Source organism: Myxine glutinosa, chromosome 5 (assembly GCF_964187855.1).
Source record: "Myxine glutinosa chromosome 5, kmMyxGlut1.1, whole genome shotgun sequence".
NCBI lineage: Eukaryota > Metazoa > Chordata > Myxini > Myxiniformes > Myxinidae > Myxine > Myxine glutinosa.
In genome coordinates this window covers 8,752,836-8,769,528 of record NC_136265.1, presented here as the reverse complement: position 1 = coordinate 8,769,528, position 16,693 = coordinate 8,752,836, and the positions used below count along the sequence as shown (strand labels likewise).

At 45.3% G+C, this 16,693-nt stretch overlaps 1 protein-coding gene across 1 annotated transcript in view; it reads left to right on the top strand.

The window, feature by feature from the left end:
• Window positions 1–16,693, top strand: part of LOC137427971 (transmembrane gamma-carboxyglutamic acid protein 2) — a 39,675-nt gene that overhangs the window by 4,844 nt on the left and 18,138 nt on the right. The window contains exon 2 of the mRNA XM_068117843.2: window positions 14,821–14,916. Within this exon, the coding sequence (XP_067973944.1) occupies window positions 14,826–14,916 (91 nt within the window). The 5' untranslated portion in view covers window positions 14,821–14,825. The remainder of the gene's footprint in view (window positions 1–14,820; window positions 14,917–16,693) is intronic.

Genomic DNA, 16,693 nt, shown 5'->3' with positions numbered 1-16,693 from the left:
CATCTCGCTTGACTGTGGAAGCGAGGAAGGGCCGGTTGGCTGCTTGTTCATGCGTGGGCATTTGTTGGCGCCTTTGTTGGTGCGCTTCTCACGTGGGGGTTTGGATGTGACAAACGCCAACCCCCCTTATTGAGACTATAGTTAAGTGCCGGCCAGCAGGAACATCATTTATCTTTATTTAATCTTTCCCCTCGTTTGTACACGAGTCTGAGTGGAGATGTCTCAATTAAGAATGATAGTTTTTACCTCGCCTTTCATTTTTGTCTCTTGCATTTATTGTCATTAAATCCTTTATTTTTGCATTTCATTCTTGTATTGTGGATTTCGCTTGTTCCTTATTTGTGTTTGTGGGTTCCGATTAACCCAGTGTTGGCCGTCCGAGCAGATAAGGCTCCGGGCCTTTCCCGCGTGCGCCAAAGACAATCCCGCCAAGGTTCGAAGTACGCTTCGGAGTTGAGGCTCGTTTCGGTCATCTGTCACCCTGGGGACGCGACAATATATATATATATATACCCCCATCCCCGTTCGGTGACGATCCTTAAAAGAGAACTTGGAACAAAATGCTGAAAAAGTTCAACAGTTAGGTCCATGAACCGTGATATCGCTTACCGAAGAGAAGATGGATACTTTGGTTCCTGGGAGGCCTCCGTTCCACCTCCTGAAATCCTCAAATGGAGACAACAACCAATGATACACACACACACACACACACACACACACACACACACACACACATGCAGTATTTGGTCTTCCGTTTGATACAAACAAAAAACACACAAACTCACACTCACTCACGCTTGCATGTACAAAATCATACACATACTCACATACATACTCACATACAAACTCACACTCACAAACATGTACACTAACACATGTACACATAAGCTCAAACACACACACACACACACACACACCCACACACACACACAAAAACGAGAACGGCACTCGGTGGAGAGCACACCTCCGTCAGGCTGAACAGTTTATGTTTTGTATCCACTAATTGATCGGATCTGGATCCGGACCTGAACCCAAATCTAATCGGCTTGTTCTTGTCACCTACCAACTCATCCACCCACCATTGCTCTTGTCACCCACGAACTCATCTACCATTGTTCTTTTCACCTATCAACGCATCCACCATTGTCTCATCACCCACCAACTCATCCACCATTGTTATTGTCACCCACCAACTCATTCCACCGTTGTTCTTGTCACCTACCAACTCATTCCACCGTTGTTATTGTCACCTACCAACTCATTCCACCGTTGTTATTGTCACCCACCAACTCATTCCACCGTTGTTATTGTCACCTAACAACTCATTCCACCGTTGTTATTGTCACCCACCAACTCATTCCACCGTTGTTCTTGTCACCCACCAACTCATTCCACCGTTGTTATTGTCACCCACAAACTCATTCCACCGTTGTTATTGTCACCCACCAACTCATTCCACCGTTGTTCTTGTCACCTACCAACTCATTCCACCGTTGTTATTGTCACCCACCAACTCATTCCACCGTTGTTCTTGTCACCCACCAACTCATTCCACCGTTCTTATTGTCACCCACCAACTCATTCCACCGTTGCTCTTGTCACCCACCAACTCATTCCACCATTGTTATTGTCACCTACCAACTCATTCCACCATTGATCTTGTCACCTACAAACTCATCCACCATTGATTTTTCACCTAACAACCCATCCACCATTGTTCTTGACACCTACAAACTCATCCACCATTGTTTTTAACCTAACAATTCATTCACCATTGTTATTGTCACCTACCAACTCATTCCACTGTTGTTATTGTCACCTACCAACTCATCCCACCGTTGTTATTGTCACCTACCAACTCATCCCCTCTTGTTCTTGTCACCTACCAACCCATTCCACCATTGTTATTGTCACCTACCAACTCATTCCACCGTTGTTCTTGTCACCCACCAACTCATTCCACCGTTGTTATTGTCACCCACCAACACACTCCACCATTGTTATTGTCACCCACCAACTCATTCCACCGTTGTTATTGTCACCCACCAACTCATTCCACTGTTGTTATTGTCACCTACCAACTCATTCCACCGTTGTTATTGTCACCCACCAACTCATTCCACCGTTGTTATTGTCACCCACCAACTCATTCCACCGTTGTTATTGTCACCCACCAACTCATTCCACCATTGTTATTGTCACCCACCAACTCATTCCACCGTTGTTATTGTCACCCACCAACTCATTCCGCCGTTGTTATTGTCACCCACCAACTCATTCCGCCGTTGTTATTGTCACCTACCAACTCATTCCACCGTTGTTATTGTCATCCACCAACTCATTCCGCCGTTGTTATTGTCACCCACCAACTCATTCTACCGTTGTTATTGTCACCCACCAACTCATTCCGCCGTTGTTATTGTCACCCACCAACTCATTCCGCCGTTGTTATTGTCACCTACCAACTCATTCCACCGTTGTTATTGTCATCCACCAACTCATTCCGCCGTTGTTATTGTCACCCACCAACTCATTCCACCGTTGTTATTGTCACCCACCAACTCATTCCACCGTTGTTATTGTCACCCACCAACTCATTCCGCCGTTGTTATTGTCACCCACCAACTCATTCCGCCGTTGTTATTGTCACCTACCAACACATTCCACCGTTGTTATTGTCATCCACCAACTCATTCCGCCGTTGTTATTGTCACCCACCAACTCATTCCGCCGTTGTTATTGTCACCCACCAACTCATTCCGCCGTTGTTATTGTCACCCACCAACTCATTCCGCCGTTGTTATTGTCACCCACCAACTCATTCCGCCGTTGTTATTGTCACCTACCAACTCATCCATCATTGTTTTGTTAAAATCCTTTGGGGAGGTAACTTCATCCTCAGGCTCTGTACAAAAATGTGTTACAGTCGAGCAGGTTGTGCAGCTTTTTAAATTTACTATTGCACCATTTGGTAATTATTTAACTTATTTCAGGTGAAATGCGTCAAGATGAATCATCTTTACATTTGAAGTTAAATACCATTCAGAAAGTCATGACACAAGTTCTCTGTGGAATGTCATGTGTCCTGTCTCAAGCTGGGAGTGCCGGAAACCGCCTTGGACAGATGTCACCGGATGTGTCTCGTTGACAGTAAACTGCACATTTGCATGTCCAACGATCAAGCTGCTGTACATATACATATCTATGTGTATATGTGGAGGTGCTACTTTGACCTGGCTTTCCGATGAGGCTCAAATAATGGTCCTCCCTTATTTTTCTTTTTTTTTTTGGTATACTCAATCGAGGCTCGTTACTTCACAAACAAATCAACCAGACAAACAAAATATATAAAAAGAGGGAGCGGAAGACAAGATGGGGAGGGAAGGGGAAGCACACAACCACAACATTTGAGAGCAGGGAGATGTGTGGGAGGGAGAGGGCTTGGTGGGAGGGAGAGGGCTTGGGGGGGGGGGGGCGGCGTGGGAAGGGAGGGGGGGGGGGGTGGGAGAAGTATAAAACACAAAGACACCAAGGACTTCCAGGACAGAAGTTGGTATTTCAAAAAAGTGGAATTGGGGTGAAATTAGCGGGGGTAGAAAAGATCAAGGTTTTGGATGGGGGAAGATAAGAGATGGTGGTGAACAGCTGTTTTAAAGATCTGGAGGGTGGAGTGGGATTGAAGAGAGTGAGGGAGTTTGTTCCAGAGGCGGGAGAAAAGAGGAATGAAGGAGTGAAGGTGAGCAGAAAGTCTTGATTTTGGCAGTTTAACCATAAGAGGGTTGCAGGCAGATCTTGTGCGACCTGTAGGAATATTTGGGGGACAGAGCCCAGAGAGAGCTGGGGGGGCAAGGCCAGAGAGGAGTCGGTAGAAGACCGAAAGACCACCAACCTGCCTGCGGTGAGTGAGTGAGAGGCCCTTGGAGTTAGCTTCATTGCGGGAGATTCCAATGATTCTGAAAGCTTTGGTTTCAACAGCGTGAAGACGAGCTAGGTGTGAGGCAGGAGCACCGGCCCAGAGGGGAGAGCAGTACTCCATTGAGCTGCGGATGAAAGCCTTGTATGTGGTGAGGAGCTCAGGTGTGCCGAGGAAGGACTTCGCACGACGGAGGATGCCCAGTCGGCGACTGGCTTTGGAGGCCAGCTTGAAACGTGGTTTGTGTGTGAAATGTGGCCCTGGCTCATATCGACCCAAAAGAGCTCAATAGTTTCTGCCCTATTATTCTGGTTCACCTTTATGTTTCCTGTTATTTACTGAAAATTCGGAAATGTTGTGACAACACTGCATGTCTTCAAGGGAGATCTTTAATTACAGCTGCACCCAGAAACAACACCTGAGACTGCTTCCGCAGTGAAATGCGCAACGTGTCCAAAGAGTTATATTATACACTAGAGGGCGGACGTACCACATGGCCCCGTGCCGACAAGGACGACCGGCAGCCTTTTTTGGGGAAAACATTTGTTGACAACGTACATGTACCGTACATGACCTGGTTGTGTCGCGAATATTTTCTCGTGGCAAGATGCCAAAAAGTTGTGCCTGCTACGGGTGCACAAATCGTAGGAACCAGAAGAAGGATGTTAGTTTTCACAGGTGGGTACTCTGTCTGTGTTTTTCTTTTAAAAAGTAGAAATTTTGGTCGGAATTTGGTGAGATTCATTGAGAGTGGCGGACAGGCCTACAACAAGAAGCAGGGCTGTATGGCTCTCTTTTATGTCATGGGTCTTGTTGTTGTCTCCATTACAATAAGACCCATGGTAAAAGAGAGCCATACAGCCCTGCTTGTAGGGCGAGACAGGCACAGGCATGACAGGCGGAGTTGGTGTCTCTTTGCAACTCTTTCAATCTTTGGAACAATGGCCTTTCCATTCATGCCATTGTGGCCAAGCATTACACCAGGCCTTACACTAAAAATGAACTTCAAACCTGCGAGAGTTTATTTTTGTCTGTCATCTGGTCGTCATCATGATCGTGACTGATGGACTGATAACACCTACAATACTACAGAAATGTTTCGAGACAAGTCGGTCCCGAACCATCTCGGACCCAGACTGTCCCAGATCATCTCGGACCCAGACCATCTCGGACCCAAATCATCTCGGACCCAGACCATCTCAGACCCAGACCATCTCAGACCCAGACCATCTCGGACCAAGACCATCTCAGACCCAGACTGACCCAGACCATCTCAGACCCAGACCATCTCAGACCCAGACCATCTCGGACCCAGACCATCTCGGACCAAGACCATCTCAGACCCAGACTATCTCAGACCCAGACCATCTCGGACCCAGACCATCTCGGACCCAGATCATCTCGGACCAAGACCATCTCGGACCCAGACTGACCCAGACCATCTCGGACCCAGACCATCTCGGACCCAGATCATCTCAGACCCAGACCATCTCGGATCCAGACTGACCCAGACCATCTCGGACCAAGACCATCTCGGACCCAGACTGTCCCAGATCATCTAGGACCCAGACCATCTCGGACCCAGACTGACCCAGACCACCTCGGACCCAGACCATCTCGGACCCAGACTGTCCCAGATCATCTCATACCCAGACCATCTCGGACCCAGATCATCTCGGACCAAGACCATCTCGGACCCAGACTGACCCAGACCACCTCGGACCCAGACCATCTCGGACCCAGACTGTCCCAGATCATCTCATACCCAGATCATCTCGGACCCAGATCATCTCGGACCAAGACCATCTCGGACCCAGACTGACCCAGACCACCTCGGACCCAGACCATCTCGGACCCAGACTGTCCCAGATCATCTCATACCCAGACCATCTCGGACCCAGATCATCTCGGACCAAGACCATCTCGGACCCAGACTGACCCAAATCATCTCGGACCCAGACCATCTCAGACCCAGACCATCTCGGACCCAGATCATCTCGGACCAAGACCATCTCGGACCCAGACTGTCCCAGATCATCTCGGACCCAGACCATTTCCGACCCAGACCATCTCGGACCCAAATCATCTCGGACCCAGACCATCTCAGACCCAGACCATCTCAGACCCAGACCATCTCAGACCCAGACCATCTCGGACCAAGACCATCTCAGACCCAGACTGACCTAGACCATCTCAGACCCAGACCATCTCGGACCCAGACCATCTCAAATCCAGACTGACCCAGACCATCTCGGACCAAGACCATCTCGGACCCAGACCATCTCGGACCCAGACCATCTCGGACCCAGACTGTCCCAGATCATCTAGGACCCAGACCATCTCGGACCCAGACTGACCCAGACCACCTGGGATCCAGACCATCTCGGACCCAGACTGTCCCAGATCATCTCAGACCCAGACCATCTCGGACCCAGACCATCTCGGACCCAGACCACCTCGGACCCAGACTGTCGCAGATCATCTCGGACCCAGACCATCTCAGACTGTCCTAGACCATCTCAGACCCAGACTGTCCCAGATCATCTCGGACCCAGACCATCTCAGATCCAGACTGTCCCAGATCATCTCGGACCCAGACCATCTCAGACCCAGACCATCTCAGACCCAGACCAGCTCGGGTCCAGACCAACTCAGACCCAAGTACCAACTTGGACCCAAGAGTTTTTTTTCAGTGTGACTTATCTTAATTCTTATCATGAAGTATCATTCTTTTAAAGTCTTTTTTTTTCTAAATCCAAGTGGGACAAAAGTCATATTATACATATTCTTGCTTCAGGTTAATTTTACCCTTATACATTAAAGGTAAAATTAAAGGTACATTAAAGGATAGCAAACCTTAAAGACTTTTTTCCCCACGTATCAAAATATGTTGGAGAAGTCTAAAACAACTACACATTTTCCCTTTGGCGTTTTCTTTAGTGGCTTTTTGACCCAAAATATATTTGTACATTTTCCATGGGCAGTACCATCTTGAGACCCTGTGATGCAATGGGGTCCCATTGATCCAGACTACCATCACAAGGTCAATTCTAAAACATGCATGTAGCAACGTCACATGTGCAGCCTCAACAAAATCCAACAATCTGCTTTGGAGTTTTGTTAGGTCATGCGTAGAATGGATGTGGTGTTTGTTTGTTTATTTGTTGGGGTGTTTGTTTGTTACTTGCCGGAAAAGATTCGTATGTTGCTCACTCCGGTTTGTGTGTTTGTTTGTCTGTCCGCTCACTTATACTTGCCTACAGGACACAATTTTTAACCGATCTTCACGAAACTTTACCAAATGGTAGAGTTCGTGGTCCCACAAAATCGTATATATTTTTGGGGTCAAAAGGTCAACATAGGCCAAAGGTCAACCTCTTGTTTCAAATTTCCAAAATCCTCAATTTTCATCCGATTGGCTTCAAATTTGAATAGGATATACATGTCGGTGAATTGAATTCAACCACCAACTATTTTTTAGATCAGCGTGGGCCAAAAGGTCAACCACGTTTTTGAAATTTCTAAAATCCACAATTTTCATCCGATTGACTGGAAATTTCAAAAGGATTGTCAAATCAGCTAACTGAATACAACCACCAACCATTTTTGAGATCAACATAGGTCATAAGGTCAACATAGGCCTAAGGTCAACAACCTTTTTCAAATTTCTAAAATCCTCAATTTTCATCCGATTGACTTGAAATTTGAATAGGATTTACATATCGGCTAACTGAATTCAACCACCAACTATTTTTGAGATCAGCATCGGCCAAAAGGCCAACATAGGCCAAAGGTCAACCACTTTTTCCGAATTTCTAAAATCCTCAATTTTCATTTGACTTGAAATTTCACTTGAAATTTCATTTCATTCACTTGAAATTTGAATGGGATTTACGTATCAGCAAACTGAATTCAACCACCAACTATTTTTGAGATCACCATAGGCCAAAAGAGCAACATAGGCCAAAAGAGCAACATAGGCCAATGGTGAACAACAATTTCAAATTTCTAATATCCTCAATTTTCATCCGATTCACTTGAAATTTGAATGGGATTTACATATCAGTGAACTGAATTCAAACACCAACTATTTTTGAGATCAGGATCGGCCAAAAGGTCAACATAAGCCTAAGGTCAACCATGTTTTTCAAATTTCTAAAAGCCTCAATTTTCACCCGATTGACTTGGAATTTGAATTGGATTTTCATGGCAGCTAACAGAATTCAACCACCAATTATTTAAGAGGTCAAAAGGATGCTCTACTGAGTGCCATTCTGCTTTGTTCTCTTTTGCCAAGTGTCGCTCTATGAGTGATTTTTACTTGCCGGAAAAGATTCCGACAAGTATGTTGATCGGTTGGTTTGTTACTTGCCGGAAAAGATTCCGGCAGGTATGTTGGTTGGTTGGTTTGTCTGTCTGTCTGTCTGTCTGTCTGTTTGTTTGCCTGTCTGTCTGTTTGTGCGCAGTACTACGTCTACATCGTTGCACATAGCATCGCAAAACCTTTGCTAGCTAGCAACCGAGCAACGGTACCCGCCATCACGGTCGTCTCTCCAACTCACAATCCCATGAGATATGCGGAAAGGACGACCCAAAACTAATTATCTTCTTTTTGATTCGTATATAAACATCATTAAAAGTAAATAATGACCTCTGCCAAAGTTCAAACAACGTGGGTTTAATCTCAACATGATAGAATTCCACATAGCTATTTGGGCGGTGTATAAGCTAACAGATCGCTGTCTCCATCGATCTTGCCAAGGCCGTAACACCAATCGGCTCAAAATCCTTTTAACTGTTGAATTGGTACTTTTTACAATGAAGCCCCTAAGGGCGGGGCTTCAATTGGGAGGCGCAAATGATTATTTAAACGATTTATATAAGCGGGTGGTGAGATCATCCCTCAGTGGAAGTACATTTCGGCAAGTCCTCAGTCTCTGACTGATTTTTCATCTGTCTGTCTGTCTGTCTGTTTGCAGCACTACGTCTACACTGTTGCACGTAGAATCGCCAAACTTTGCACACATATTGGTCTTGCCCTGGAATAGACTGTGCCCAATTGATGACGTCATCGGTCACGTGGGGAATAAAATATGTTAATGATGATGTCATTGGTCATGTGGTTCGGCCGCCATCTTGGAAAAACGGAAAAACTTTGCACCTCCATATCTCCGAAAGTGCTGAATAGAAAAAATTGAGACATGGCTCATTGTAAAGCACTCTCCATGGGGAATAAAATATGTTAATGATGATGTCATAGGTGCCTCCATTATGACGTCATAATTCGACGAGTACAAAACTTCATCCGATCAAGATGAAATTTCTTGAGCATCATCAAGGAATAAATTAGTTTAGAAAACAAATAATGATGACGTCATCGGTCACGTGGTTCGATCGCCATATTTGTCCAAAATGGCCGATAAAAAGTACAATCCGGCAAGTCCTCGGTCTCTGACCGATTTTTCATCTGTCTGTCTGTCTGTCTATTTGTCTGTGCGCAGCACTACGTCTACACCGTTGCACGTAGAATCGCCAAACTTTGCACACATATTTGTCTTGCCCTGGAATAGACTGTGCCCAATTTTTTACTCTCTCGGCCCAAGGCCTCCATTATGACGTCATAATTTGATAATTTGACAAGTACAAAACTTCATCTAATCAAGATGCAATTTCTTGAGCGACATGACGGCATAAACTGGTGGAAAAAAAATAATAATGATGACGTTATCGGTCACGTGGTTTGGCCGCCATCTTGGGAAAAACGGAAAATTTTGCACCTCTATATCTCCGAAAGTGCTGAATAGAAAAAATTGAGACATGGCTCATTGTAAAGAACTCTCCATGGGGAATAAAATATGTTAATATTTTTCTTTTTTATTTCAATCTTTCTCTTTAAAATATTTTCTTTTTAATTATTCTTTTCAATTAAGGTTTATATTATAAATGAAGTTGCTATTAATTAAATTAAATATGAAAGTGGTCTTTCTTGTCACTGTGCCTCAGTTTTTTATGTTGCAGTTTTATACTATCAGCATATAAATGTGATTGTGCACCCCTTCCCGTTACAGTGAGCAGAGTGAATGTCCTAGTATAACTTAGTTTTATCATGGGTGTTTTATAATCAACTGTTTTACACTCCATTAATAATCAGGAAAATAGAACATTTTTTTTAGGTAAATAAATGTATCCTTTGTTCGTTCGTGTGGTTGCCAACTTCAATCAAGATTGGTGCTTTAATGTATGATAAATAGTGGCAATGACAATATTGTTCGTTTAGATTAAAGAAAAAAGAAACAAATAATAAAAATCAACTTTAAACAGCCACTCGTTCATCGACACCATAGCGTTAGTGTGCGCATCCGTGTACTTGTTGCCCCCCAAAAACATGGCGGCCGGGTCTCCATGGTGGCACGGCCGTGTTCTGTATGCGGCATAGCGAGTGCGACCTCTAGTCAATAAAATAACTCTATGAACGTGTCCAACAATTCCTGAACCTGGCCAAGCTACCTGGCCATGAGAGTTCCAATGTCCGGCTCTTCATAAAGATAGTGTGGGATATTTAAACTGCATGAGCAACTACACATGAGACAGCTGAGACTATATATATATATACGCTGGGCAATATATATGCAATATATATATATATATATATATATATATATATATATATATATATATATATATATTACTGGGCAACAATACGCAATATATATTTGCTGGGCAATATATATATATATATATATATATATATATATATATATATACACGCTGGGCTGGGCTGGGCTATACAGACTTGGCATTTAATATGGAATTTTTTTTTTGTGGGGGTGAACTTACTTTTCAAGATGTCTTAGAACCAAAAGTTCATTGGAATTATGTTGAAATTATTCTAGATTTTGTTAATGTGACCTTTAAAAGACACAAAAACCACATTTGACATTTCGAAACAAATAAATTGATCCTTGAAAGTGATGTAAACTGATATCGAACTCAATTCATGGACAGTACTGTGTTAAATTTCTGTACGTTTTCCAGAAGTATCTCTTTATTTTGAACATTAGCCCAAATTTTTTTTAACAAAAACAAAAGTTAAATTACGACTGGGACGGACAGTAAAATTACAATTCAGTACTTCGTGTAACCCCCACGAGCATTCAGGAGAGCACGTAGTCGTACATGTTGAGGCATGCTGTTCACGAGATTTGCCAAGGTTTGGACAGGAATCGCTTGCCATGCAGTGACAATAGCCTGCTGCAATTCATGCACAGAGGTCGGCTGCTGGTCCAAGTGGTCGATTTGACGCGTTAATTCTGCCCACAAGTTCTCTGTCGGATTCATATCCGGGGACATGGCAGGCCACTCCATATGCTCTACACCACGGGCAGCAAGAAAGTGTTGGATCATGCGAGCACGATGAGGCCGTGCATTGTCATCTTGGAAGACAAAGTTTCCTCAAAAGGCTGCACGAGCAAATGGAAGCAATGTTTCTTCCAGAATGGCCCTGTACTTGAACTGGTTCAGGTTTCCATTCATAACAACCAGGTCAGTTTTGCCCCCTGCATGAAAAGCAGCCCAAACGGTCACCCCACCACCTCCAGCTTGGACTCTTGGCACGATACATTCTTTGTTGTAGGCTTCATGCACTTGTCTGCGCACTCAGACGTGGCCATCTTGATGATAGACAAGAAATCTAGACTCGTCACTGAAGATCACGTGATTCCAGTGTCCTGGCTGCCATTGACGGTGCTCTCTGGCCCACTGCAATCGGCGCTGGCAGTGTTGTCTGGTCAGGCATGGCTTTCTCAGGGGAATCCTGGCATGATAGCCTGCTTGAACCAGTCGTTGGTTGACTAGCCTTCTGGATACAGGCACATTTGTCAGTTGCTGCCGCTCAGCCCTAAGCCGATTAGCTGACTTGGTACGGCCATTGCAGACTAACCAGTGCAGCTGGCGATCATCCCTCCTTGTGGTTCTGCGGGGACGTCCTGGCCTCGGTATTGGAGTAGGGACACCCCTCTGAGCATTTCGTTTCAGGATCTTTGACACCTGACCGTGAGTGATTCCATACTGCCGAGCAATAGCACGCTGTTTCATGCCATAATTTCGTAAAACCACCACTCCATGACAAACAGCATTGTCAAGTTGACGGACCATCTCCAGAGGAAGCGGCAATAACTTTTGGAGACGTGCAGCAGTTGTTTTCCACTAATACAGAACGCAACAACCCTTGTATACCCGACTGTGAAGCCAATCATCAAATGCACCTGTCCGTACATTTTGCCACGCCACCTGTGATATAATCCTGTTGTTGACTTCTTGCTGCGACAGACAATCAGTGACATTGTTCTTTTTACAAATAAATCACCAAAGTGTAAAAGAAACTCACCAGATTGATATACTGAGTTAAGAAAGTAAACCCAAGTCAAGAAAAAATATATATTCCATATTAAATGCCAAGTCTGTATATATATATATATATATATATATATATATATACTGGCGTGACGCGCCTCACAACACATCGTTTCAGAGGGATAGACATCTTTGAACATTTCGGTGTATTTTGGATCTTCAGGGTCCATTACTCTCTACCCTTTTACACACTTTCCTTAATCCCTTCATCCACTCCTACTTATTTTCCTTTTCGTGCAGAGACTGCTCAAGTTTTTCGTGCAGAGACCGCTCAGGTTTATTTTGCAGAGACTGTTCAAATTTTTCGTGTTTTTAGGTCAACTTGACAATCAAACTTGTGTATTTTTAGGCCAGTCAACGAAGGTATCTACCTGTTGTCACAGGCAGGGACTACGCGAAGGCATATTGGTGACACAGTCACATTGCTCTAGTTTTTGTTTAGTTTCGCCTTGTGTAGTGGAGCATAACAAGGAAAATGTTTCTCTGACAAGGGCTGTATCTCAACCTGTTTTCCTCAGAGTAGCAAGGTAGACTAGTTGTTTTCCTCAGGGAAGACCAGAACTTTGTTTCCATTAAGGTAGTGCACTTGTTTCCCTCAAGGTAGACCAGTTGTCTCCCCCTAGGTAGACCAGTTGTCTTCCTCAAGTTAGACCAGTTGTCAACCTCAAGGTAGACCAGTTGTTTTCCCCAAGGTAGACCAGTTGTTTTCCCCAAGGTAGACCAGTTGTTTCCCTCAAGGTAGACCAGTTGTCTCCCTCAAAGTAGACCAGTTGTTTTCCGCAAGGTAGACCAGTGTTTCCCTCAAGGTAGACCAGTTGTCTCCCTCAAGGTAGACCAGTTGTTTTCCCCAAGGTAGACGAGTTGTCTCCCTCAAGGTAGACCAGTTGTTTTCCCCAAGATAGACCAGTTGTTTCCCTCAAGGTAGACCAGTTGTTTCCCCAAGGTAGACCAGTTGTTTTCCCCAAGGTAGACCAGTTGTTTTCCCCAAGGTAGACCAGTTGTTTCCCTCAAGGTAGACCAGTTGTCTCCCTCAAAGTAGACAAGTTGTTTTCCCCAAGGTAGACCTGTTGTCTCCTTCAAGGTAGACCAGTTGTTTTCCCAAAGGTAGACCAGTTGTCTCCCTCAAGGTAGACCAGTTGTTTCCCTCAAGGTAGACCAGTTGTTTCCCTCAAGGTAGACCAGTTGTTTTCCCCAAGGTAGACCAGTTGTTTCCCTCAAGGTAGACCAGTTGTCTTCCTCAAAGTAGATCAGTTGTTTTCCCCAAGGTAGACCTGTTGTCTCCCTCAAGGTAGACCAGTTGTTTTCCCCAAGGTAGACCAGTTGTCTCCCCAAGGTAGACCAGTTGTTTCCCCAAGGTAGACCAGTTGTTTTCCCCAAGGTAGACCAGTTGTTTCCCTCAAGGTAGACCAGTTGTTTCCCCAAGGTAGACCAGTTGTTTTCCCCAAGGTAGACCAGTTGTTTCCCTCAAGGTAGACCAGTTGTCTCCCTCAAAGTAGACCAGTTGTTTTCCCCAAGGTAGACCAGTTGTTTTCCCCAAGGTAGACCAGTTGTTTCCCTCAAAGTAGACCAGTTGTTTCCCCCCTAGGTCGTTCAGTTGTCAACCTCAAGGTGGACCGGTTTTTCCCCCAAGGTAGACCAGTTGTTTCCCTCAAGGTAGATCAGTTGTTTCCCCAAGATAGACCAGTTGTTTTCCCCAAGGTAGACCAGTTGTTTCCCTCAAGGTAGACCAGTTGTTTCCCCAAGGTAGACCAGTTGTTTTCCCCAAGGTAGACCAGTTGTTTCCCTCAAGGTAGACCAGTTGTCTCCCTCAAAGTAGACCAGTTGTTTTCCCCAAGGTAGACCAGTTGTTTTCCCCAAGGTAGACCAGTTGTTTCCCTCAAAGTAGACCAGTTGTTTCCCCCTAGGTCGTTCAGTTGTCAACCTCAAGGTAGACCGGTTTTTCCCCCAAGGTAGACCAGTTGTTTCCCTCAAGGTAGACCAGTTGTTTCCCTCAAGGTAGACCAGTTGTTTCCCCAAGGTAGACCAGTTGTTTTCCCCAAGGTAGACCAGTTGTTTCCCTCAAGGTAGACCAGTTGTCTCCCTCAAAGTAGACCAGTTGTTTTCCCCAAGGTAGACCAGTTGTTTTCCCCAAGGTAGACCAGTTGTCTCCCTCAAAGTAGACCAGTTGTTTTCCCCAAGGTAGACCAGTTGTTTTCCCCAAGGTAGACCAGTTGTTTCCCTCAAAGTAGACCAGTTGTTTCCCCCTAGGTAGTTCAGTTGTCAACCTCAAGGTAGACCAGTTGTTTCCCTCAAGGTAGACTTGTCTCCTGTGGTTACCTTTGGGCTCGTATTACGGCTGAGATTTTCTTACCATCGAATATGGAATTTGCCATCTTGTTTCTGAGGACTCTCCCAGGTGTTTAACTGTTTATGTTCACGATTTATTTATTTTTGTGGATTAGCCGATGATTTACCTGCAAGGCCCAAACACTGCAAAGTCTGTTTGTTGTTCACAGAGACAATGAATACTCTGCTCGGAGTCCTCTTCACCTTACTGCTCGTGCCTTGCTCAGAGGTTCATGGAGCAAGTACCCAAGAAGATCTTTCAGATGGTGAGTGAGAAATCCCACATACCTCGCAACCCATATTCCAGAAATAGGAACGTATAGATCAGTCATATTCAGATCAGGTAGACCAGGAGCCCGACACACCAGCACGCAATGATGGAAATCCTGATTTTAAATATGTTGTACAAATTTAATTGATGCTCGGGAATATTAAACAAAATTTCTCTTCAAAATGTAAATGATTGCTTTGATCTCTTACATCCTCAGTGCAGCGTGTTGAATGTCCCGATCTCGGAATTATGTGATCAATGTTCCGATATCGGTGCCGCGTGATCAATGTTCCGATATCGGTGCTGCGTGATCAGTGTTCCGATATCGGTGCTGCGTGATCAGTGTTCCGATATCGGTGCCGCGTGATCAATGTCCCGATATCGGTGCCGCGTGATCAATGTTCCGATATCGGTGCCGCGTGATCAATGTTCCGATATCGGTGCTGCGTGATCAGTGTTCCGATATCGGTGCTGCATGATCAGTGTTCCGATATCGGTGCCGCGTGATCAATGTCCCGATATCGGTGCTGCGTGATCAATGTTCCGATATCGGTGCTGCGTGATCAATGTTCCGATATCGGTGCCGCGTGATCAATGTCCCGATATCGGTGCCGCGTGATCAATGTTCCGATATCGGTGTCGCGTGATCAATGTTCCGATATCGGTGCTGCGTGATCAGTGTTCCGATATCGGTGCTGCGTGATCAGTGTTCCGATATCGGTGCTGCGTGATCAATGTTCCGATATCGGTGATGGGTGATCAATGTTCCGATATCGGTGCTGCGTGATCAATGTTCCGATATCGGTGCTGCGTGATCAGTGTTACGATATCGGTGATGGGTGATCCATGTTCCGATATCGGTGCTGCATAATCAGTGTTCCGATATCGGTGCTGTGTAATCACTGTTCCGATATCGGTGCTGGGTGAACTACGTTCCGATCTTGGTGCTGGGTGATCAGTGTTCCGATCTCGGTGCTGTGATCAATGTCCCGATCACGGAATTGTGTGATCAATGTTCCGATATCGGTGCTGCGTGATCAATGTTCCGATATCGGTGCTGCGTGATCAGTGTTCCGATATCGGTGCTGGGTGACCAATATTCCGATATCGGTGCTGGGTGACCAATATTCCGATATCGGTGCTGGGTGATCTACGTTCCGATCTTGGTGCTGGGTGATCAGTGTTCCGATATCGGTGCTGGGTGACCAATATTCCGATATCGGTGCTGGGTGATCTACGTTCCGATCTTGGTGCTGGGTGATCAGTGTTCCGATCTCGGTGCTGTGATCAATGTCCCGATCTCGGAATTGTGTGATCAATGTTCCGATATCGGTGCTGCGTGATCAATGTTCCGATATCGGTGCTGCGTGATCAGTGTTCCGATATCGGTGCTGGGTGACCAATATTCCGATATCGGTGCTGGGTGATCTACGTTCCGATCTTGGTGCTGCGTGATCAGTGTTCCGATATCGATGCTGGGTGATCAATGTTCTGATCTCAGTGCTGGGTGATCAGTGTTCCGATATCGGTGCTGGGTGATCAGTGTTAAGATATCGGTGCTGCGTGATCAGTGTTCCGATATCGGTGCTGGGTGATCATTATTCTGCTGGGTGATCAATGTTCCGATATCGGTACTGTGTGATCATTGTTCCCATAGCCATGCTGTGTGATCTACATTCCGACATCGGTGCTGCGTGATCAGTGTTCCGATATCGGTGCTGCGTGATCAATGTTCCAATATCGGTGCTGCGTGATCAGTGTTCCGATATCGG